The sequence below is a fragment of the Electrophorus electricus genome, chromosome 14 (genome assembly GCF_013358815.1).
Source record: "Electrophorus electricus isolate fEleEle1 chromosome 14, fEleEle1.pri, whole genome shotgun sequence".
Taxonomy (NCBI): domain Eukaryota; kingdom Metazoa; phylum Chordata; class Actinopteri; order Gymnotiformes; family Gymnotidae; genus Electrophorus; species Electrophorus electricus.
Window position 1 is genome coordinate 5,982,148 of NC_049548.1, and position 23,286 is coordinate 6,005,433.

The 23,286-nt window shown below is 43.9% G+C and overlaps 2 protein-coding genes across 4 annotated transcripts; one reads left to right on the plus strand and one right to left on the minus strand.

The window, feature by feature from the left end:
* Positions 1 to 2,505: 2,505 nt before the first annotated feature.
* On the plus strand, positions 2,506 to 20,616 carry psme4b (proteasome activator subunit 4b). Of its 3 annotated transcripts, XM_035533499.1 has the most exons (47): positions 2,506 to 2,970; positions 4,612 to 4,752; positions 4,876 to 4,992; positions 5,497 to 5,550; positions 7,351 to 7,395; positions 7,707 to 7,856; positions 7,981 to 8,044; positions 8,140 to 8,214; positions 8,312 to 8,434; positions 8,586 to 8,678; positions 9,683 to 9,948; positions 10,174 to 10,360; positions 10,627 to 10,716; positions 10,832 to 10,896; positions 11,001 to 11,151; positions 11,306 to 11,404; positions 11,486 to 11,555; positions 11,646 to 11,713; positions 11,803 to 12,018; positions 12,105 to 12,262; positions 12,480 to 12,575; positions 12,682 to 12,737; positions 12,867 to 12,923; positions 13,022 to 13,077; positions 13,178 to 13,276; positions 13,415 to 13,477; positions 13,561 to 13,656; positions 13,749 to 13,880; positions 14,143 to 14,352; positions 14,490 to 14,626; positions 14,730 to 14,783; positions 14,868 to 14,997; positions 15,101 to 15,182; positions 15,269 to 15,422; positions 15,510 to 15,576; positions 15,672 to 15,797; positions 15,894 to 16,046; positions 16,146 to 16,250; positions 16,336 to 16,427; positions 16,620 to 16,751; positions 17,334 to 17,628; positions 17,758 to 17,886; positions 17,987 to 18,142; positions 18,241 to 18,403; positions 18,932 to 19,065; positions 19,157 to 19,304; positions 19,604 to 20,616. In XM_035533499.1, the coding sequence occupies exons 1-46, from the start codon at positions 2,774 to 2,776 to the stop codon at positions 19,289 to 19,291; spliced, it is 5,538 nt and encodes a 1,845-aa protein (XP_035389392.1). In that variant the 5' UTR covers positions 2,506 to 2,773; the 3' UTR covers positions 19,292 to 19,304; positions 19,604 to 20,616. The 3 variants fall into 3 exon arrangements, with proteins under 3 accessions (XP_035389392.1, XP_035389393.1, XP_035389394.1); XM_035533500.1 differs by lacking the exon at positions 5,497 to 5,550; XM_035533501.1 differs by lacking the exons at positions 2,506 to 2,970; positions 4,612 to 4,752; positions 4,876 to 4,992; positions 5,497 to 5,550 and adding an exon at positions 6,823 to 6,922.
* Positions 20,617 to 21,938: 1,322 nt separating this feature from the next.
* chac2 (ChaC, cation transport regulator homolog 2 (E. coli)) lies at positions 21,939 to 23,261 on the minus strand. Its single transcript, XM_027010422.2, has 3 exons — positions 22,765 to 23,261; positions 22,630 to 22,665; positions 21,939 to 22,492 (listed from the first exon to the last, which is right to left on the minus strand). The coding sequence occupies exons 1-3, from the start codon at positions 22,897 to 22,899 to the stop codon at positions 22,103 to 22,105; spliced, it is 561 nt and encodes a 186-aa protein (XP_026866223.2). The 5' UTR covers positions 22,900 to 23,261; the 3' UTR covers positions 21,939 to 22,102.
* Between the last annotated feature and the right edge of the window lie 25 nt (positions 23,262 to 23,286).

Below are 23,286 nucleotides of genomic sequence, written 5' to 3' on the forward strand. Positions count from 1 at the left end.
TGAGTCTGCAAATGAGATTGGTTGAGAGGAACAATGTAACATTTAAGGTTGGTGGCAAAAGATGTTGGGTGTGGATTTGAGGTTGGACTAGACATATGACCTAATGCCCAGAAAAAGGTGTGTGCCCACATTTATATATGTGAATCTCACCAACCTGTACTTTTGTACTGTAATGTGTTGGAGATTATGGGTTTTCATACAGACAGGCTGGGTTTTTGTGTGACCTGCCACACTTAACAGTGGGTCTGTTTTTCATAGTTCATAGACTCTGATGTTCAGTTGTTTGTAGAAACTGACCAGATAACTGTGCAAGACCCTATATTTGCAAATTTATAACCCTTTATTGGATTTATAAAATGTGGAAAGGCTGACCAACCCATCAGTATCATTACTGTTCCCTTCTAGAATTGTTTAGCACTCAGACATAGTTCACAGGGCAGGGATTTAGGGTAAATATGATGACATGACCAACAGAAAGGAATACCAAACCACTGAGAGGTTACAGAGCTGCTGTTCTTTTTTCACCTCAAATGCATAAAAACACCACTGAAACAAACTTGCCACATAGTCTGGAATATCAGAAAACTAATTAAAACACTATATTGAATGCTCAACAAAAATATTCGCATTTTGGATGCTCTGGCACAGACTCTCCTTGCCTTAAACACGACAGCAGACCTTGATGACCACAGGTAAAAAAGTGAAACTTTTGACCCGGAAATCCTCAAACATGCCATATGTCGAGAGGTGCCTGCATGAGATGACTTTTATTGTACAAATAGAACAATTGTGCTCTAGCAAATCAAAATCACAAAAACGCATTTAGGACACTTAAGGATAATTTCTGAATATTTTCAAAGAGAGTTATGGCAGACTGATTCCTGCCCTTGTCTCACCTTGCAGTCACTCATTTTTCGTTTTTTAAATACTATTGGAATATTTACTTGTTCAACTCTACCCTTTTTTAAAATTTAATAGCGAATTACTTGTTTTGTTTTTTTCTGTTTAAAAATATATATAATGTATGTGTGTGTGTGTAGTCAAAATTGCAGTGATACACATCAGAAACGAAACCATCATCTGTGCAAGCAAAGTGCTTCTGAAGTTCTAGGAGGAGAAGCAAATGCGAGTTATAAAAAGTAGATTTTTAAATCACATCATTCATACGTTCATACATTATATATATATATGCGTGTGTACTGGCTGTGGAATGGAGCAACCATCAGTCACCTCTGCTACATGGATGACGTCAAGCTGTATGCCAGAAGTGACTTTGACTCACTAATCCATCTCTACAGGATATACAGCAATGATATCTGAATGTCATTCGAACTGGATAGTTACAAGGAAAGGGAAGGTAGCTAGAACAGAGGGGATCATACTATCAGAAGGTAACACAACAGATGTTGAGGGCAGCTACAAGTACCTTGGAATCCCACAGTCAAATTGGAATCATGAAGTGGCCACAAGCAAAACATCTACAGCCAAATGCCTACACAGAGTGAGTCAAGTCCTGAGAAATCAACTGAATAGGAAGAACAAGATCCAGCCTATCAACACCTATGCAGTGCCAGTCATCAGATACCCGGCTGGCATAATCAGCTGGCCAAATGTAGGGATAGAGGGCCATAGTGATAGATGTACCAATCCCAAGTGATTACAATATCAGAACAAAGGAACATGAAAAGCTTGGAAAAAAAAAACCCAAGGGCTTAGAGAAGAGCTGGAAAGTGAAGGCAGGAGTGGTCCCTGTGAGAAGTGGAGTACTAGAGGCTGTGACCCCTAAACTGGGAGAGTGGCTCCAGCAGATCCCAGGAACAACACCCGAGTTCTCCATCCAGAAGAGCACAGTCTGGGCACAGCTATGCTTCTAAGCAGGGCCCTGAAGCTACCAGGTCTCTGGTAGAGAACCCAAGCTTCCATGTCAGTAACTTTAGTAAAAGATGTAGAGAGATTGACAATTGGATTGAGATTGAAAAATCATACATAACGTTTAAAGGACTTTCAACAAACGTACCGGCAAAGTCCTATGGACGTTGTCAGGACTTATCACTAACGTTCTCTATAATCTTTTGGCGACCCGAAAGAAAAACGTTCAGAGGACGTTCGGAGACGTTTGCGGGACGTATTTTTGTTAGACGGATTATCCGTTTCAGGTATGATTAAACGACAGGGTTCCATTGGCGAGGGCTGTATATGACTACAAATATCCACTTAGTGATTGGAGAATTTGACCTGCTTAAAGGTTTCCAGATCATGGCCAAGATTTTTAATACAATATAGGATTCTAATCTGTACACTACGTGTTTCAGTGGTAAATCGTCAAATCTGAAGTGCCATATGTTTGTAATTATTTGGAAGGTCATATTATACTCTATTATAAATAGTAATGATTGCCGGCTATGCATTTCACTTACTCTTACCAGATGAAGTAACAGACAGCCACCAAGGGGGGGCGCCCTTTAATGCTGAAGGGGTTCAGTCTCTCACCGGTATGGTATTCGTATGGCTCTTAATCTGTGTACAGGACTGTGACAGGAGACTAAATGTGGGTGACTCAAAATAACGTTACGTGTTTGACACCGGAGGTCTGGCTGAGGTCCGCCGAAGTAGCTGTTTAGCTTTTTTGCGTATGATTAGCACCAGAATAAGTGGAATTTTAGACCGGAAATAGCGATTTTTTGAATAAAGGATTTGTCAGTGGAACTTGTCAAGGACTAAGAAAATAACGTTAGCCACACAAGTCAGAAGAGGATATTCTGGAAATCGTAATATGAAAAAGATCCAGGCCGAAACATTAGGTTTTGTTCCTCAAAAAGACATCGTCTACAATAAGCTCCTTCCTTATGCAGATAAACTAGACAATGAATCTAATGACATTTTGGCCAGAATCAAAGGTAACTTGGGTCGGGCTGTCCAACTCAGAGAGTTATGGCCCGGAGTTTTGTTTTGGACGAGGAAACTCTCGACGTGAGTAACTACGTTACATTTTAATTGTAAATGTGGTGTTTCCTTAACGTCGGTCAAAGCTGAGGACATGAACGTCAACAAGGAGTACCTGCGTTATGTGATGTGAAAGATCGGGCCTACTTCGCTAGCTAGGTAGCTAGCATCTTAGGTTAGCTACCCTTGCTAATTATTTGGGGGGACAGAGAGACATTATTCCTAGTTAACTTGTACTTAGCGAGCTCTTAGCCATCTAGCCTAGTTATCCAGGTTAGCTATCCTAATCAACTTAGTGCTGGCAACTAGCTAGCAGGTTACATATCGGTTAGCTAGCTAGCTAGCATTTTGCCTTGGACTTGAAGTGAAGTGTGGAGTTGGAGTATTTACAGTTCTATTAGTATGCACTTCATAGAATATTAGAAAAGTACCTAGCTCATTTACTTATAATTTAACTATGGGTTCAGCATTGCTTTTCGCCTGTTTCTAAGTAGTTCAATTAACTAGCTAACCTAGCTGGTTTAAACTGCAACCAGTGGTTAGCCGTGGCTAATCTCAAAAGCTAGTATGAGCCTTTGTTAATAGACAGCCAGACAGCATAGCTCTATTGTAGCAAATAAGTAAAATAAACCGTCCTAAAAAGTAAAAGTGTAGGATTGTGTTGTTTAATCCTGTAATCAAGAAACCTTGTTTTGGAATCTATTTCCAACTTCATGATAATTAGCTAATTCTTAAAATGTTCAAGACGGGTTTATGTCAAAAGGTAATTTAGCTAACGCAGTTCTATCTAGCACTAGTAATTTAGTTTAATATTAGCTAGCTAGCAAGCAAGATGCCTTACTCCTGTACCAAAAACTCTGATTAATGATCGTTGCTGAGTGCTGTAGTCGTACGTTTGGATTCCCTGACCGGTGTCCCAACCTCAAATTTAAGTGAAATGTAGCGGGCATGTTAATTTAGGTGATGACACAGGCATGTGTATGTTTAGCACCATCTTACTACTCCAGATTGCTCGTTTAATGCTCTAATTTTTAATTATAAATTCAAATTCAAGTTCAAGGTCTTGTCCAAGATGAAGGGAATTATTTGTCTGAAGAAAAGTAATCCCAGTCATGCCTTCCAGAACCTGTTATGATACATTTGGACGGCATGTGTGCTTAAATTGTTCTGAGGACTGTATTTCTACATCACTGATTTGAGGCACCTGACTTTACTGCAAAGCAATGTTTCTTAACTTGGAGCCCATCACAAGGTCTACATTGTAGTTCTGTCCCAGCTCCCAACAACCTGAACTAAGACATTAATCATTTTGAAAATATGATAATGGTGTAGTCTGAGTTGGATTATAGTAAAGATGCAGATTTTCTGGTTAGCCCCGGGGACATGGTTGAGAAACCCTGCTGTATGGTTTTGCAGATCTCCCCAGTAGCTAATTGATCACATGATTACTGCACATAAACATCTGTCTAGATGTCTAGAAGTCTGAGTAGCTTCCTAAGTAAACTTCCAAGTAAACCAAACTTGAAACACAACAGTCATCAGAACTGATAAATGTGTGCAACAGCAATACATCTCTACAGATTGTGACAGCAGTCTGTGTTATTACCTGTGCTGTGCTCTCTCACTTTGACCCTCACAGCTAATATGTCCCCTGTATTATGCTGACAGGTACCTTCGTCTCTATGGAAGAAAGTTCAGTAAAGAGGACCATGTGCTCTTTGTTAAGCTGTTGTATGAGCTGGTCACCATCCCCAACCTGGAGATCAGCATGATGCAGAGTTTTGCACGACTTCTCATCAACCTACTCAAGTATGCATCTTAAAAATAGCCTGTTACAAAACACAAAAAATAGCATATAATTATATGGACATGCTCATTTTTTATTTAATTAACTTTTTTACTGTCAAACCTGTGCATTCTTCCAAATATTAGAAAAAAAGAACTGCTCTCTCAGGATGACTTGGAGTTACCTTGGAGGCCTTTGTATGAACTCTATGAGAAGATCCTTTACTCCAAAACTGAGCATCTTGGTCTCAACTGGTTTCCAAAGTAGGTTTTTTTCATGTTGGCCCTTCTCTGAGTTATTGACTTGCTAGCTGTAGCCTGCTGTGTTTTGGTTAGCAGGTGTGAAGTTTAATATTCTTGAAATGACTAAGTTCCTCTTTGAGGGTTCCTTATTGACATTGGCAGGCCATGACAAATGTTTCTGTTTGGTATGCGCACATGGGGCAGATTCAGTGTTGGAGTTAACACAGTTTAAGTAGGTCCGTCTGCTAGGCAAGTTGAAGTCATGGGGGGGGGGACCTCCTGAATGTTGTGCATGCGTCATGAAAATCAGACCCTGGTTTAAAGCTCAGTTCGTTGCGGCTTGTTGGAGAATATTTAATTTGACTTTTGGTCTTTGTACACATTCACATTTTTCTTAATTTGATCTTATCAAAGTAGCCAAACATCTAGTTTGGAAGGGAGCATTTGAAGGTATTTACTATGTGATATATTAGTTGATGATGTATTTAGTGTTGGCTTATGCATCTTTCCTTTTCTCACATTCAGTTATCGAGCAGAAGCCTCCCCTAAACAAAAAATGCTTAATTATGTGCGAAAGCGGTAAGCATAGCCAGTGTTTTTTTTTTATATGTTGTATTGTACTCTTTCAAGGGCAATCTTTGGGGTTAATTGCATGCATCTGAAATTAAACTCAAAAATTAAATTCAGAATCCACTCGTAGTCCTGAACATGGCTTATGTTTAAGCTGTATTTAATCATATAGCCTTTACAGAAGCTTCACAGGTCTGAAAATGGTGCCCCTTGTTGCTGTAGCATTGGTTGTATCATCCTATTTGGTTAAATTTTGGCCCAGAGTTGTATGTCAGTTAAGAATATTTAGCTAAATATCTTTTCCTGGCTAACTAACGTATAGCTGGGATCAACACAAAGAGTTCATGGGAAGGGTTTTAACAGAATTGAATGAAAACCTGTTTAAAGCAGAGCAGTAGTTTTCTCCAGAAAAGACATTGACAATGGTCTGTCATAAAAAACATTGACACTGGTCTCTCATTGCATCTGGCTGCTCATGCGCTCATTAAAGAGATTATTCACACCAGATTCAGTAACTAGAACTTCAAGTAAAAATATACAGAAGAGGTTTAAGACACTTTATTAGAGGTTTATCAGAGGTTTCTTAAAAAGTTTTAAAGCATAGCTGACAGGTGCCAGTAGAGAATTTACTTATTTTACTTAAGTGTGTTGAAGTGACCAAATAAACTCTTGTAGTGTGGATCAACACAAACGGTTCCTCAGGCTTTTGACATGAGTGGAATGAAAATCTATATACAATAGACCAGTCTTTGTTCTGAACAATTATCTGAATTGTTATTTATGCAAAAAAAAAAAAAAAAAAAAAATCTTAGGTTATACTCACTCATCATTCTGGATCAGGAGAGACTGCTTATATTTTCAATCACTGCCTATATTTTCAGTCCTGAATGCTGATTACTCAAGCTGGGTGAGACTGCTGTCATATGTTGTTGCATAAGTTGTCTTCCAGTTTAAAAAGAAATGGTTGCTTTAGTTTTGCCAGTTTTCCATTTAGTGTCCAGTGTCAGTAAAGATTCTATATTTAACTCCTCCCCAACACCCCCCCCCCAAACCACCACCACTACCACAGCCTCCACAACAGCCTTGTGGCATAGAGAATGTGCTTAGTGAGTTTTCTGGTGTTTCTTGACAGTTAGATGAGGTGTGTGTTGAGAAGGATATTGGCAACTACACCCATACTTTTTCCTTGATTACAGATACACTTCCCTACCCACAGAAGTGTGTTTTGGCAATACTGACTTTCCCCAATCAGTAAACCACTATATCTAAAGCAGGACTACTCGCCTCCCGCCCTGTTAAAGCAGGAAAATCACCAAACTGCTGGACTCTAGGACCAGACTTGGGCACCCGTGGTCTACAATAATGCAGTGTTCTAAAGACGGTGAAGTTTTAATAAATGCATTTAATTGCCGTATCAAGAAAGTCATCTTAGGGAGTCAAAGGAGATCAGTTTAGTATGCATATATACCTTATCGTCTCATTTTTTGATTTGGAAAAATGGAGATAAAATTGCTTCTCAAAAAAGATACAGAAATACCCTCATAAGTTGGCATGCTGCACATGTGCTTTCAGGCTATTGTTGATGTAGTGCAGTCTGGGACTGGACAGCTTTCGATTAGACTGCCACAAAAAGCACTGAGGCTGGGCTTCTGCTTTGCACGTGGTCTAATCGCATCCTGTGCTCTTACTGAAGAGTCCCAAAACAGTCATCGTAGTCTTATGTACACACTTCGTCTATGATGTTCCACTGATCCTCTTTCCTTGTTTCTCTCCATGTTTTCTTCCCTTTGCCTGTCACTATCTCCGTAGCTCTGTGGAGAACGTGCTAAAGACACTGGTGAAGAGCTGTAGACTGTGAGTACACGGCACTTGTCATGTGTCATCATTTTAGCATCTTTGAGGGTTCCCATATAATGTAATCTGCATTACACTCTGTGATGCAGACTAATGTAATTAGGTCATTAGTACACACTGTGCACAGCTTTCATTCTGAGCTGATTACAGCTTTCTCTTAAGACATTATACAGTTGACTGTTACATTACTATGCCAAGCATTTCCCACCAGCAGTTTGCATTGAAAGAGTTATCAAAAATGTTATCAACCATTTTTATGACATAATTTGGCAACATTTTGTTTGTGTGCATGCATGCGTGTGTGTCTGCAGATATTTCCCGGTGTCTGCCACTCAGGAGATGCTGGACGAGTGGAGACCACTACTGTGCCCATTTGATGTCACTATGCAGAAAGCCATCAGCTACTTTGAACTCTTTCTGCCCACCATCTTACCCCCAGAGCTACACCACAAAGGCTTCAAGTAGGTCCACTAAGCGGTAGTCTATTTAAATGCAGAATAATTGCTGGGATTCCCTTATCATCACACCTGACTCAACTGTGTTGTCTCTCTCTCTGTGTGTGTGTGTGTGTGTGTGTGTGTGTAGGTTATGGTTTGATGAACTGATGGGTCTATGGGTCTCAGTACAAAATCTGCCTAGTTGGGAGGGGGTGAGTATTTGTTGTTGTTATGAACGCTTACTAAATATTCCTATTTAAAACCAACACATTTTGGCTTGCTGAGCACATGTTATTTTCTGTCCCAGAGTCTTGTGAACCTTTTTGCCCGTTTGGCCAACAACAACATTGGATATGTAAACTGGGACCCTTATATTCCCAAGGTACTGCAGTAAAAGTCATTTTATTCAGTTAAGCTTGCATTTATTGGCAAAGTATGTTCCAACTCTGCCCCTCCCCCCCCTTTCTTTTCATGGTCAGATCTTCACCAGGGTTCTACGGAGCTTCAACTTGCCTGTAGGTACCAGTCAGATGGTGGTGCCCAGGTACATGACCAACTCATATGACATTGGCCATGTTGTCCTCTGGATCTCCTCTATGCTGGTTAGTGTCAGGGGCCACATCCCTTTGAAGTGAAATGGCTACAGATTTGTAAATCTGTATCATTGTTATTTTTATAGGGATAGGTGTAGGTTTGGGTCATTGTCATTGTCTTGTTAGAGTTTAATATTTTCCCTGTGGCCTTTTGTATTAGGGAGGAGCTGAGAATCCAGCCCAGAAACAGCTCAACGGCCTCTTCAGCAGTATTGCGTCCTTCTACCACCCCTCCAACAATGGCCGCTGGTTGGTGAGTGATGTTTCGCTAATGTTCAGCTGCACCTTCTAAGAACCCAAGTTTATGTTTGGTTCAGTTGAACTCTCAGGTTGTGGAGTAAAAGTAGTGGGAGCATGCTTTTTGAAGATTGTTGTGCAGTTCCATTTACCATTGTAGGCAAACATCAGGGATGCCCATCCCCTCTCAGTGGTCTTCATTCCAGAGCATTTGTTGGTCTGTGCTGTCAGCACAGGTTTATGTTTACTCTCTGTACATGGCCTGCTAGCAGTTTACATGCGCTGGCGAGAAGGCCACGTGACAGAGCTCAGTTGCTCACACTGAAGCAACAGATGCTCTTTAATAGTTTAAAATTAATTGAATAATGGTGTTTATTAATGGTTATTAATTACGTCATAAACATCTTAAAAGTCACTAATACATTTTTACATAAGTAAAAAGGGAAACGGTGACCTGCGCATTGCCGGTACCACTTCAGAATAAGACCACCATTATAAAAAAGAAAGGGTGACCTGTTGACCTGTGAAAACTGAATTTAGTGAAGTGTTAATGTAGGCCAAATGATGATAATTTCTGATTAATTGCACATCCTGTTGGTGGTAAAATGGTAGTAGCTTATTAACAATTATCTGCTGAAGCTATCAGATTTAACACTGACTGATGGAGAAGACAGATAAGTAACCAACAAGATCTGAGATTTAACAGTAGAGAGGAATGTGGTCTCACTTTTAGGCCAACACATCACAGATGCCCTTTTTATGTATGTGTTATCCTAAAAAAAGATTGTTTTTCTATATGGTCCTGGTGGACAGATAATATATCTCACACTGAAGTCCACTGAAGCCTACCCAGTATCCAACATCTGATGGTGTCTGTGTGTATGGGGGTGTGTTAGTATTTGAAATTGCCTGTGCCAGTATGTTCTTTTACAGTGTGTTCCTTTTGAGCTTCCTTTTGCATGCGTGTATGTTTACACGCACACGCGTGTATGTGTGTGTGTGTTTGCACGGTCTATGCAGGTCAAGCTGATGAAGCTTCTGCAGCGTCTGCCAGCCAGCGTGGTGCGACGGCTACACCGCGAGCGCTACAAGAAGCCGTGCTGGATCACGCCCATACCCACCAGCCACCGTCTCACCGACGACGACGTCACTCATTTCGTGGAGAGCATGAAGCAGCCCGTTCTCATGGCCATGTTCAGCAAGACGGGCAGCATGGACGCTGCCCAGGCACTGCAGAACCTGGCACTGATGAGACCCGAGCTGGTCATCCCTCCTGTGCTGGAGAAGTGAGTGCCTCTGCTGGGGATGTGGACCATGAGCATATTCATAAGGGCTAATTGATTGTTTAAAGTTTAGTCGGCTGTCAGTTATGCACTTAAGGTTATCCACCACATGATTGACTGTCTAGTAATCTCGCTGCTAGTAATCTAGCTGCTGTCTTAAACTGTGTATGTGTGTGTGTGTGTGTGTGTGTGTGTGTGTGCCTGTGTGCCTGTGCTCACTCCTTGCAGAACGTACCCTGCGATGGAAACCCTGACTGAACCCCACCAGCTGACGGCCACCCTCAGCTGCATGATTGGCATGGCTCGCAGCCTGCTCAGTGGTGGGCACCACTACCCAGAAGGTCCTGCCCATGTCCTGCCCTTGCTCATGAGGGCCCTGCCTGGTGTCGACCCAAATGACTTCAGCAAATGCATGGTTTGTCTTGATATTCTAGATAATGCATACATGGCACCCCCTTGTAACCTGTATATCAAAATATCTGGGAGTTCACTCAGGACACTGGAACATCAGACCGTGGCTTCCACAGAGCTCAGGCCAGTGGATTCACAGCTGCTAGATCGGTTTTCTGTTTTAAAAGTGTTGTATGTCACGAAGGTGAAATATGCAGAAACTGGGTTCTCACTGAGAATTTCATTTAATGGGACTGCTAATTGATCCTAAAATGTCGCTGTCCATTTTAGATAACGTTCCAGTTCATCGCTACCTTTACCACCCTTGTGCCTTTGGTCGATTGCTCCTCTGCCCTCCATGAGCAGAATGACTTGACAGAGGTGAGGACTGTCTGCATTCTTGCTCCATATGGCAGCCTAATGGATGTCCCTGGGTGTGGCCTTTTTGTCTAATGCAAATCCCACCAGGTAAACTGAAGTCTTCTGTCTTATGTAGATGGAAAGAGAGCTGTGTTCAGCTTCAGCTGAGTTTGAGGACTTTGTCCTGCAGTTTATGGACAGGTGAGTGAGTGATTAGGTAAGGATGTCAGAGTCAGTGTGACTATTTGTTTATATTTGTGTAATAGTTGTTGTGAGGTGTTCACTGGCATGTGCTGTGTGTGCAGGTGCTTTGCCCTGATCGACAGCAGCACCCTAGAGCAGACGCGAGAGGAGACGGAGACTGAAAAGATGACTCACCTGGAGACTCTGGTGGAGCTGGGCCTGTCTTCCACGTTCAGCACCATACTTACCCAGTGCTCCATGGAGATATTCCAGGTCTCCACCTTCCCTTCCTTGCTCATACACATGCAAAACACATGACCACCAGCTGTACTTTGGGCTCTCAGTGAAAAGTTACACACTGATGTACCTACTTTCCACATCGTTTCATTTTGGCTTTGGTCTTCCCTGTTGCTGACCATGTTAATAGGTGGCTCTTGAGAAAGTCTTCAACTTTGCCACCAGCAACATCTTCGAGACGCGTGTGGCAGGCCGTATGGTGGCAGACATGTGCCGAGCGGCTGCGAAGGTGCGCACTGAGCCCACGACATGACTCATGACAGCATGCTTGTGTGCACTAGGGGCTCAACAATTTCCTCTGTTGTTTTAGTGTCACCCTGCTGAGTCCCTGAAGCGGTTCGTCCCCCACTGCTGCAGTGCCATCATTCACATCACTGCCAGTACGTGCAACTCTCTTGGAGTGTTTATCCCGTTTTGCATGTGAATGAATTCTGCTGCAGGTCCCACGATAAGATTTTGGGTTTTTATAGATGAGGATGTTTTGAACGAGGAGGAGCTGGATAAAGAGCTGCTGTGGAACCTCCAGCTGCTGTCTGAGGTAAAAATCTGGCATGGCCAAAATAAATAAAAAGGTCTGAATGACTATGCAGAGGACGTTGAAGCGGTTTGCCCTCGTCCGTCTCTCAGGTGACGCGTGTGGATGGAGGGAAGCTGCTCCCCTACCGCACGCAGCTGGTGCAGATCCTGCAGCTCACCCTGCGTCTACGCTGCAAGCAGGGCTACACGCTGGCCTGCAACCTGCTACACCACATCCTGCGCTCCACCGCCCTCACCTACCCCACCGACTACTGCAGTGTGCCGGGGGGCTTTACCCAGCCCCTGTCTCACTACCTGCCCATTAAGGTATGGCATGGGGCTCAGGAACAGTGAGTTTATTGATAGGGAAGTGCATTGTTTCTTGCATGTGATGCACGCTCCTATCTCTGCAGGACTGGGGGCGTCCAGGCAACCTGTGGGATCTGCAGATCCAGTGGCACGTGCCCAGCGCAGAGGAGATGGCTTTTGTCTTCTACGTACTGGACCTGCTGCTCCAGCCAGAGCTTACACGCTTGCAGAGATACGCCCAGGGTCAGCAGGACATGAGCAGGTCAGAGAGTGGGGTTGGAGGACAGTAAAGGTCAATGAGAGAACTGGAACTAATTTATAAATAAACAGAGATGTTGGTGTTATACAGTTACCTATCTATGCTCGTGCTGGCACTGCAAAGTTCAAAATATTCTCTTAATGTATAGTTGACTGATGAACAACTAAATCTGTGTTTCACGTGTAATTAAAATATTTTGCACTTTGCCCTCTCCTCTAAGGGATGATGTTCTTCAGAGCCTGTCCATCGTGCAGCACTGCCTGCTGGGCGCTGGCGGCATGCTGCCCCCTCTCGATGGCACCCCTGTCTCTGGCCTGTATGGAGTTGACTTGACCTGGATATCATATGTACTCGTAAAAATTCACAATAATTAGTGCATATGAAAAACATGGTCTCATATATGATTATTTTCTATTTCTTAGAGTTCAGAGCATGGTTAGTCTTGAGGAGACTAGTCTGTACATTGGGGTTGACTATGGTAAGCTACTTATCAGTATTTCCTCTACTGATTTTCCTTGCTGTTAGGTGTAGACATTTAGTTTGTCATTACAGTGCATTAGAGCAGGTGCATGTATAGCCTCTGACTAAGATGCTGGAATTCCCACAGATGATTCCAGAGAAAACTATAGAGAGGCAATCTGTAAAGTCATGAGACAGCTGCTGCGTAAGTTCTCAGTCTGATTTTTCATTTGAAAGTTCCTTGGTCTTCCCCGTCTGTAGCTTTTTTGTCTCTACTGCATATGCCTCTTGATTTTCATTTAGATTACATTCTGGAGCACTCGGAGGATGACACCAAATCCCTCTTTTCTATAATCAAGGTGAACATTTGCAGTGTTTTTATATGTATTGGTTAAAAGTGACCTCATCTAAGCAGAAACGCAGACGCATTTGATTACTCTCACCTGTCCCCCTTTTCAGATCATCAATGACCTGATGCATTTCAGAGGCTCTCATAAGCATGAGTTTGACTCTCGCTGGAAGAGCTTTGCTTTGGTTAAGAAGTCTATGGAGAACAGGGTGAGTTCAGGGCTGTTTAGTCTGTCTAGAAAGAAGAATAATTCTGGCCCTTCACAGCAAAATAAAAAGCTCTTGAAGCTATATATGCCACTAATACTCGAGCTATGATTTCTTAATTTGAAATGTTTTGCATCCTAGCTGCATGGAAAGAAACAGCACATTCGAGCTCTTCTCATAGACCGGGTGCTTCTCCAACATGAGGTATCAATTATATATTAGTAAGAGAATATCACATAAGTGCGTGTGAAACATTCATTTTTTTTTTATCTTATTTTCTTTGGCAGATCCGTAAACTGCTAGTGGAAGGTTTTGAATACAAAACTATTCACCAGGATTTGCTCAGAGACCTTCTGCGTCTGTCTACCAGCACCTACAGTCAGGTGAGCTGGAGTAAGAAAGGAATACAGGTATCCACTTGCAGCAGCCATCCTTCCCTTGCAGTTGTCAACAGCATCACCTCACCTGCCACCAGGTCCGCAGCAAGGCCCAGAGCGTGTTGTTCACGGCCCTGAGCACGTATAACTTCTGCTGCCGAGACATCACACCTCGAGTGCTGGAGCTGCTGGAGCCCACGCTCACTGACGTCAGCCAGCAGCAGCTCAAGGTACACAGATCCTGTGAACCCCGGTGCCGTTTCTGCTGACTGGTTTTGTTTTCGGACACTGAACCAGAGTATGTTCGGAGTAGTGTAGATTTGTGTGACTGTAGCAGTACACTCACTGTTCATAGCATCAGGTCTAGGTCACTATTAAATGTCTGTGGAATCTGTTAAGTGTCTTGGGAAATATAACAATTTACTATAATATCAGAAATATTTGTAATTCTTTAAATAGTGTATTAATGTTGTTTACCTATGCTCATTCCAGGGAGCCCTGTATTGCCTGCTGGGGAACCATGGAGGGGTGTGTCTAGCGAACTTGCATGACTGGGACTGCATAAGTGTGACCTGGCCAGCTATGGTGCGCTCGGGCCTCAGCCCTGCCATGTCCCTGGAAAAGCCCTCCATCGTCAGGCTCTTTGATGACCTCGCTGACAAAATCCACCGCCAGTACGAGACTGTCGGCATAGACTTCACTGTGAGAAGCTCTGCCTCCACCCTACTGCGTAAACAATAGACCCTTAAAGTGATTTGGGTGGTTTTCGGGCTGCATTGTGGAGTTGCTCGTGTCTCGCCTAGCTCTGATGGATGTGTGTTGTTTGGGCGGCTGCACAGGTGCCTGAAAGCGCGCTGGAAGTGGGCCGGAAGATCACGGACTCGGCCAGCCCGCCCCCTCTCATGGGCCCTCCCTCAGACCAGGAGCAGGAGGCGGGGCATGCCCTGCAGCAGGCCAGAAACATGGAAGCAGTGCAGTGAGTGACATCACCTGGCCAGACCTGCACCCAGCTAACACCATGCAGTCCCTTACACAGAGCTGTTGTCTCTCACACCCGTTCGTTTATTGATTCTGTGCAGGAGGTATGAAAAACTGGTTACTGACCTCCTGGAGTGCCTGGATGACCGAGACCTGTAAGTTTTGCCTTGTAGAATAAAGTTAGGTGCCCGTGCAACGTGATCTGTATGTAAACGCGCATCTCAAATGTCTCTCTTAAGGCCGTGGAAGTTTGAGCACATGGCCATTGGCTTCCTGTCTCTGCTACTGAGAGACGACCACCCACTCCCGACTCGAGCCGTGCTCTTCTTTGTCCGCAGCCTCAACCATGATGCGCTCATCGTGCGCAAGGTGCCTAGCCAGCTATTCCTGGAACATCCGTGCCATTGTTCCTGTGCAGTGGTGGTGCAGCGCTGTTGTTTTGACCCTTTGCCCTTCTCTCTCTGTCCATTAGGTGGCAATCTCTGCTGTGGCAGGCATTCTCAAGCAGCTGAAGAGACCTCGCAAGAAAGTGGCCGTCACACCCAGTGATATCAGTAAGCAGCCAGTTTTCCATGTCTACTACTACGGACAATGGCAAGAAAATTTAGACTTCCTACATCAAATTTCCTGTGTGTTGTAGGTGGGGTGATGGAGCTAGAGGGACTGGTGGCGGGAGACAGGCCAGGAAATGACTGGCTTCTGTACCATGCTGACAGCTTACCTCGCACCCAGGAGGACTGGGACAATTTTCGCTTCGTGGAGAAGACTCACTGGGGCTACTACTGCTGGCCAAAGTATGTGCCTCTCTACGTCTGTCTCACCAGGAGACGCTCGACTTTGGACCGAAGCGTTGTCTTTACTGTCTCTCTGTCTCCCTGCAGGAAGCTGCTGCTGTATGCTCCAATCAAGGAGCAGCCTAAAGACCTAAGCCCTGAGGAGATGAAAGAGGTTGCCCGCGCTACTCCTGCCTGTGTGGAGCATATGCAGCAGGTAACATCCTCACTCACGGGCTTTAACAAAAACCCCCTCTTCTCCCATTCCAGAGTGAGCTCATCATCTACAACCATTTCTCCAACCCGGCATTCATCAACCAGCTCGTCAGCTTCTTATCCCTGGAGGACCGCAAGGGCAAAGACAAGTTCAACCCCCGCCGTTTCTGCCTCTTCAAGGTACGCGCTCGCAGAACAAGCCACAGAGGCGTGTGGTGAGCACGCTGCCAGGTGAGGCGGGCTTCTCACGAGGCCTTGTCGCTCTCGCCCGAGCAGGGCCTGTTCAGGAACTACAGCGACGCCTTCCTGCCTGTGCTAAAGCCGCACATGGAGCGCCTGGCTGGGGACTCCCACGAGAGCACCCAGCGCTGCGTGGCTGAGATTATTGCCGGCCTGGTGAGAGGCAGCAAGCACTGGAGCTTCAGCCAGGTGAGGGCGACATACACGCAACGCTCACCTGGTGAGGTCTCGAGACCAATTACTTTTTTGATTTGCATTTTCTCTTTTTCTCTCTCTCTCTCTCTAAAGGTGGAGGCTTTATGGCAATTCCTGATTCCTTTGATGCGAACAGCCCTATCCAACATCACCGTGGAAACCTACACAGACTGGGGCACATGCGTGGCTACAGCCTGTGTATGTTCTAAATCTGTGCTCGCCTCATTTTCCATTTATTGTAGGCGTAGCACTCCAGTAACGATCAGTTATTCTGGCCTCACAGGAGAGCAGAGACCCACGCAAGCTCCATTGGCTGCTGGACCTGTTAATGGAGTGTCCTCTTAGTGGAGAAGGGGGTTCTTTTGTTGATGCTTGGTAAGAGAGCAACAGGAAGTACAGCGAATCATTTTGACGCTTAAAGAAAATGACTTGACTGTAATTCCAGTAAACAGTAAAACCCATTGTATGTGTAAAATCATCTTGTAATGATGTGTATATAAATCTTCATAACTGAAAAAGTTTAATTATGATTATTAACCTGTGTGTGTGTGTTTCCCTCTCTCTCAGTCATCTGTATGTGCTGCAGGGTGGTCTGGCACAGCAGGAGTGGCGAGTGTCTGAGCTGCTGCACAGATTGCTGACCTACCTGGAGCCCAAACTCACACAGGTGTACAAGAATGTGCGAGAGCGCATTGGCAGGTGAGACACACACACACACACACACAACCATGACTACATACATAGTGTTTGTTTCCATCTTCATTTCCTGTCATACCTCTGATGAAGTGGGCTACATTAGTCATATCTCTTTTGGTTTGACATGTGACAAATAAAGTCCTTATGCCCACAATGAGCCATAGATTATCAGGGTTTCAAATGAGAATACTGCCCTAAACTCTACTTTAGTAGTTTGCATTAGATAAATAAGGGAAAGAAATGTTTATTTTTTCCTTTCAGACTAGCAGTGTTGGCCAAAAAGACAAAACAATTCCCAAAGGCAGGTGAATGGCATGGGAATTTTCAAATGTGGACCTCCATATTTACATATTTACAAAGTGAAACTGTGTGGGTTGATTTTACTGTAGTTGAGATCCCACATTTTTAAGAATCTGAGAGAATATTGTACATCAGGAACCCCATGCTAGCGCTCTCCATGCTCATATTGTACTTCTGATTCCTCAGCTTATTGCTGTGTGAGATCCTCTATCTCCTACTCTCTCTATCACTCTCATCATCCCTCTTATCCCTCCTCTCCTCTGTCCTCCCCTCTTCTCTTCGCAGTGTGCTGACGTACATTTTCATGATCGACGTTGCTCTGCCCAACACTGGCCCTACCAAGTCCCCCCGCATCGCCGAGTTCACGCAACGGGTGGTGACATGCCTGAAGCCCCTGCTTGAGGGTGACGAGGAGATCCAGAACCACGTGGTGGAGGAGAATGGAGTGGGTGAGCAGGACGAGAGGACACAGGCCATCAAACTGCTGAAAACTGTGCTCAAGTGGCTTATGGCCAGTGCCGGGCGCTCCTTCACGTCCCCGGTGCCCCAGCAGCTCCAGCTATTGCCTCTCCTCTTTAAGGTTCTCTCTCTCTCTTTTCTCTTTTTCTCTCACTCTCTGTCTACCTCTCTTGCTTGTGCTCTTTTACTTTCTGCATCACATTTTCTGCATGCTGTGTTCTCTGTATGAACTCTGCGCGCGCGTGCACAGATTGCTCCAGTGGAGAACGACGACAGCTATGATGAGCTGAAGAGGGATGCCAGGACCTGTTTGTCCCTCATGTCCCAGGGGCTCCTCTACCCAGAGCAGATCCCTTTGGTGCTCAGAGTGATGACTGAGGTGAGCTTTCACACCACTGAGAGTGACAGCCTGCTGTGTGCTGTAGGGATGTCGTCTGGGCTGTAGGCGCTGATCCTGAGGGCCGTGCGTGTGTTCACAGATGGCAGGCAGCAGCTCCTGGCATGCCCGCTTCTCAGTGCTGACCTATCTGCAGATAATGGTCTTCTACAATCTGTTCACCATACTGAGCAACAAGCAGGCCGTCCAGAACATCCGCGCACTGGTCATCAGCCTGCTGGAGGATGAGCAGCTGGAGGTACACATTGCCCCCTGCTGGCTGTGCTGGTTGCGCTCGATAATGCGTATACGGTGCGTGTTCACTCAGTGTTCTCCTGTCTACTTGCTTTTTCTCAGGTGAGGGAGATGGCTGCCACCACTCTCAGTGGTTTCCTGCAGTGTAACTTCTTGACCATGGATGTGTCCATGCAGACTCATTTTGAGGCTCTATGCAAAACCAGGTTGCCTAAAAAAAGGAAGCGAGACCTGGGTTCTGTTGTGGACACCATACCCTCAGTTGGTAAGGTGCTGTCTATTTGACGGTACAGTAATTATTTGTGTTTATCAGCGCATATTTTGTCTACGTACACTAACCTCTTTATTGGCTCCACGTAATACCGGCTCTCACTGGCCACTTTTAGTTACACCTGTCTGTGTAGATGCACAATTGTAGCTCTACAATTATCGTATCTTTTTTCTATTGACATGCATTATTCATCAGTGGTCCATTTCTCACCACAGGGCCACTGCAGACTGTTATTTGGATGGTGAACTATTCTCAACCCAGCAGTAACTCTTGACACATGGGGAAAAAAAACAAGCAACAAAAAAAAAAAAACTTACTGCTGAGTAGAGTATTACATCACACAAAAACATAGTCAGAAGCATCCCTGTGGTCAGAAACTGACCATTTGATTAAAAAAAAAAAAAAAAAACGACAGGAATTGCTCATGGCAAAAGATGAGCTCTACATTTTACACATACAGGTAGTTTCTAATAATGTTTCTGGTGAGTGTGTGTGAGGCACATTGTGTGTGTGTGTGTTCAGATTTGGTGCGGCGTCACGCAGGAGTGCTGGGGCTCAGTGCCTGCGTCCTCTCCAGCCCCTACGACGTCCCCACCTGGATGCCTCAGCTGCTCATGGATCTCAGCGCCCACCTGAACGACACCCAGCCCATCGAGGTGGGCTACATTATCTCTCTCCCTGGCCCAGTCGTTTCTGAAGCCCCTCAGATGGCATTTGAGCTGAAACCTTTGCCCTGTGTGTTTTTAGATGACCGTGAAGAAGACCCTGTCGAACTTCCGCCGGACTCATCACGACAATTGGCTGGAGCACAAGCAGCAGTTCACAGATGACCAGCTGGTGGTGCTCACCGACCTGCTGGTGTCACCCTGCTACTATGCTTAGACAGGTGAAACAGGTCTGTGTGGGGCTCATTTCAAACCCTTTGACTGTTCTATACTCTGAAGTGGTTATGGACTAAGCATACCTGATAGGAGAAGAAACATAATATGCACGGAGAATACCTTGAATTTAGACAGATGGACAAAGGGGTGATTGGGTATGTACTGTATGTATATAACCCACATTTTGCATTTCTGCTGTACTTAATATTTAAGGTTTCTCAGTGCAGGGATGAATGGCCTGCAGCCTGTAATATTGTACAGATAGATTTTGTTTGTTTGTTTGTTTTTGTTTTTTGTTTTTTTTTATCCCCAGAATGCATGGACAAGGACAGACTACCTGTGGATCTTTGAGCTCCCCTCTCCCAGCCATTCAGTGAACAGAGCTTCCCAATGTCTGGTCACTGTTCATAAAGTCTGAGGACAGACTCAGCTATAGAGCTGTTTAGCAATCTACTTTATGACTTTGACTGCTCTGAAGCAGCAGGCAGTGGCTTGACCCCTCTTCAGTAAGTAATGCCAAATGAAGTCTAGACTTCAGTACGGCAGCTCATCGAAACTCTTTTAATGAGTGATGTGTGAATGAAACCTTCTTGAAGGTGGTCTGCTAGCCAGATGTTGGGAATTTCCAGTATAGTAGGATGTTGTATGGCTGAACCACTATAAACCAGCACCACCACATAATGGATGTGCTATTCTGCATTCTTGTGGTACATATTTAATAACTGGTAGCTCCGGATGGCTACTGTGTATCTCTCAGCTCACATGCCTTCATAAGTTTTGTGTCTGTATTTATATATGTGTATGTATTTATGTATCGTACACATGCATTTATTTATGCATAAATGTTAGTTCTAGGAGGAAAAGTTCTGGGTCAAAATGAACAACCAGTCAGGAGCGAGTTCAAACTGTTAACAAGCCCATGACATGATGTGAAGTGCATGAGCATGTTGGGGTGTGTGTGTGTGTGTGTGTGTTCACAGTTTAGAGCAAAGACTGTGTCCACCATGTTGATCCAGGTTACTTATGTGGCATGTGACTGGGAAACCTCACAGTATCCTCCAACCCCACACAGACATCTTCGTTTTTCCTGTACCACCAGCCGCACATATGTAAAGCAGTAACATCCTCTGAAGCACACGCTGGCCCAACCACGAAGAGCTAACTCCAATTAGGAGTGAAACCTGGTTAGGTTTGGTCTGCATTATGGAATGTCCATAACACAACCATTGTTGCTTGGTGCCAAAACTGCAGTGATTTTTCTCTATTTTTTTAAATGTACTGTTTGCTTGTTTTACCCAAAAAACAAAACAAAAAAAAAAAAGCCAATAAATGCATTGTTTTTAAAGTGTTCTTTTTTTCCTTCTTTAAAATTAACAGATTTTCCACATGGTCTTGGTTACCAATAACCTGCTGTTCATGGCTGGAATGTAACATTACAATTTGCTTCATCTAAAAAAGAATCAGTTTTGGCTTTTGACTAATTTAGGCTGCCAGTGCAGAAGTCACCAGATTTGCAGATACTTTACTGGATGGCAATGGCACATTGAGATTATATTGCTACTATCCATTACTACAAATACAAAGCTAAGGACCTAAAAAAAATAGTGTACATGTAGTATGGCAAGTAAGGTTCCCATGCACCTTTGGCATGTAATAAGTATATGCCCCCTTGCCTACATTTACTATAGTTTTTCTAATAATAATAATGGGATGGTTTTTAATTATGGCAACATCATAAGGTTAAGGTAAAACAATCACAGCTGTGACTACCATCATTAGAAATATTTTCCTTCCTGAGCAAACTAATAAATACTTTACAATTAATATATATATATATATATATATATATACACACACATTTTATTTATATATTAGGGTGGGATTTTAACGCGTTAATTTCGATTAATTACAGGGAAAATAACGAATTAAAAAATTTAACGCATTTTAATCAGTTTTGCACCATGGAACGTTTCTCAGTGCACGAGTTCCAGGCATACAGATTATATTGACGCACAATGTGATGAGCATGATGGAGATGACGGAAGAGGCTACGCTGGTGGATGGGAAATTTAAATACAAGAAACTTCCAGATGGAAGTACAAACAAAAATGTTATTTGTACTTTATGCAGGAAGGAGTTTGCTTATCACAGGAGCACTTCCACCCTTCGTTAGCACCTCAACGCAAAACCTGTTGAGGCTAGCGCGCAGGTCAGTAATGTTAACTTAGCTGCTAAATGTGATAGTATTCCTAGTACGAGCAAACAGTGTCGCCAGTCAACACTCGACCACATGTCGCGGTTCACATTCAGAAACAAAATGTCAAAGTCCACGTCAGACAAATTGATCAATTCACTGGCGAGATGGATTGCTGTGGACTGTAGACCGCTCTCTGTGGTCGAAGATAAAGGGTTACAAGAGACGCTGCAAATTGTGTCAGGTGATGCAAGTTACGAACTGCCGTCCAGAAAGACAATGTCGAAAAAAAAATCCAGCAGCTGTATGATGAGGAAAGGGAAATAAAACAGGTTATTGTGAAGATTAATTAATTCGATTAATTGTTTTTATTGAGTCCCACCCCTAATTTTATATATATATATACACACACACACACACACACACACACACACACACACACACACACACTTTGCATTCTGATTTGCAATATTTAATTTATAAGCAAAAAAGACTTCAGTATTTGCAGAAATAACATTGTATTTTCTGACCGTGTAGTATAGTAGTTTAAACGTGCCGTTTAACTCCACATCAAGTGTTTAGAGAATTCATGGATAAACATCTAAATAAGCATCCGGTTCATGTAGTCGAGTTCGTCACTACAGAGTCTGCTAAAAGCTCTTTTACCCGCCTCTCTAAGGAGAATAGGTGATCATCCGAGTCTTCGGGTACCAGTTTCCTGAGAGCGTCAGCAAGCTCAAACAAGTACTCCGTATTTTGGCCACTGGGACCAGCTGATCTGAGGATCTGCTGAGCAATCAGTTCCAGAGGTGCTGGACCGAGGTAGTTTGGGTTGTCACAGGACCCGATGTAGAGCAATGTTTCCTGTATTGGCTCATGTTTCTCTTCTTTAGAGTGAAAAGTTACTGTCATTACCCTATATCCACCCTTTTCTCTGTAGTCAAGATACCTCTTCACCTCCTCCTCTTTTCCTGTGGGCAACTTGTAGGCAACTCCCCATACACAGCCCTACACGTGTATTCAAGAAGGACAAGGTGTTAGATGCGTTGGGTACTTTGTTACGGATGTATTGACAAATATCCACAATGTTTGACATTACTAACTACTTATTCAACATCAATCAAAGTTTCCACTGGCATCATTACCTCGGGGTCTTCAATTAGTGTCACCACCCGCCCAGGCTGGAAACGAGGAAGCATAAACATTAGTAGCAGAGAGGAGCTAGTTAGCTATCTACTGATTAAGTTGACGACTAACGTGAACAACAAAACGTTTGCTACCTTTCCAGGAACACCTCGGTGATCTGTGCTTCCCTGCCAGAACCTGCGACTGAAGCCTTTGATGAACCCAACACGCTTTTCCTCGTACGGAAAATCGACTTTCCAAATCAACGATCCATAGCCGAAGACCCACATGACGTTCCTGTTCAACTAGCTCGCTAAGCCGATTACTACAGACTGGTGTTCTAACGGACGGGATTGTTAGCCGAATACATTATTTTGGCGTATAACCTCATCATCTCAAGACGACTTAAATTTTGGCTGGAGATCTGGCGGACACTGAACGCCGGTAGTTAAAAACACAAGTCGGATATGACGTGGTTGACGTCACTGTTTGACAGTTTGTATTTCTCACTACCAACGCTCACTAAAATTACCGATTAAAATGCACGTAATTTGATATCCAATATATGTGAAATAATTATGGCACCAAATCCAGTTTTATAGTTTTGTCAATCTTTCATCACCCAAAGGAAAAGCAGGAGTCAAAAGGTTAGAAATCCAGTCGCAATCCAAACTTGA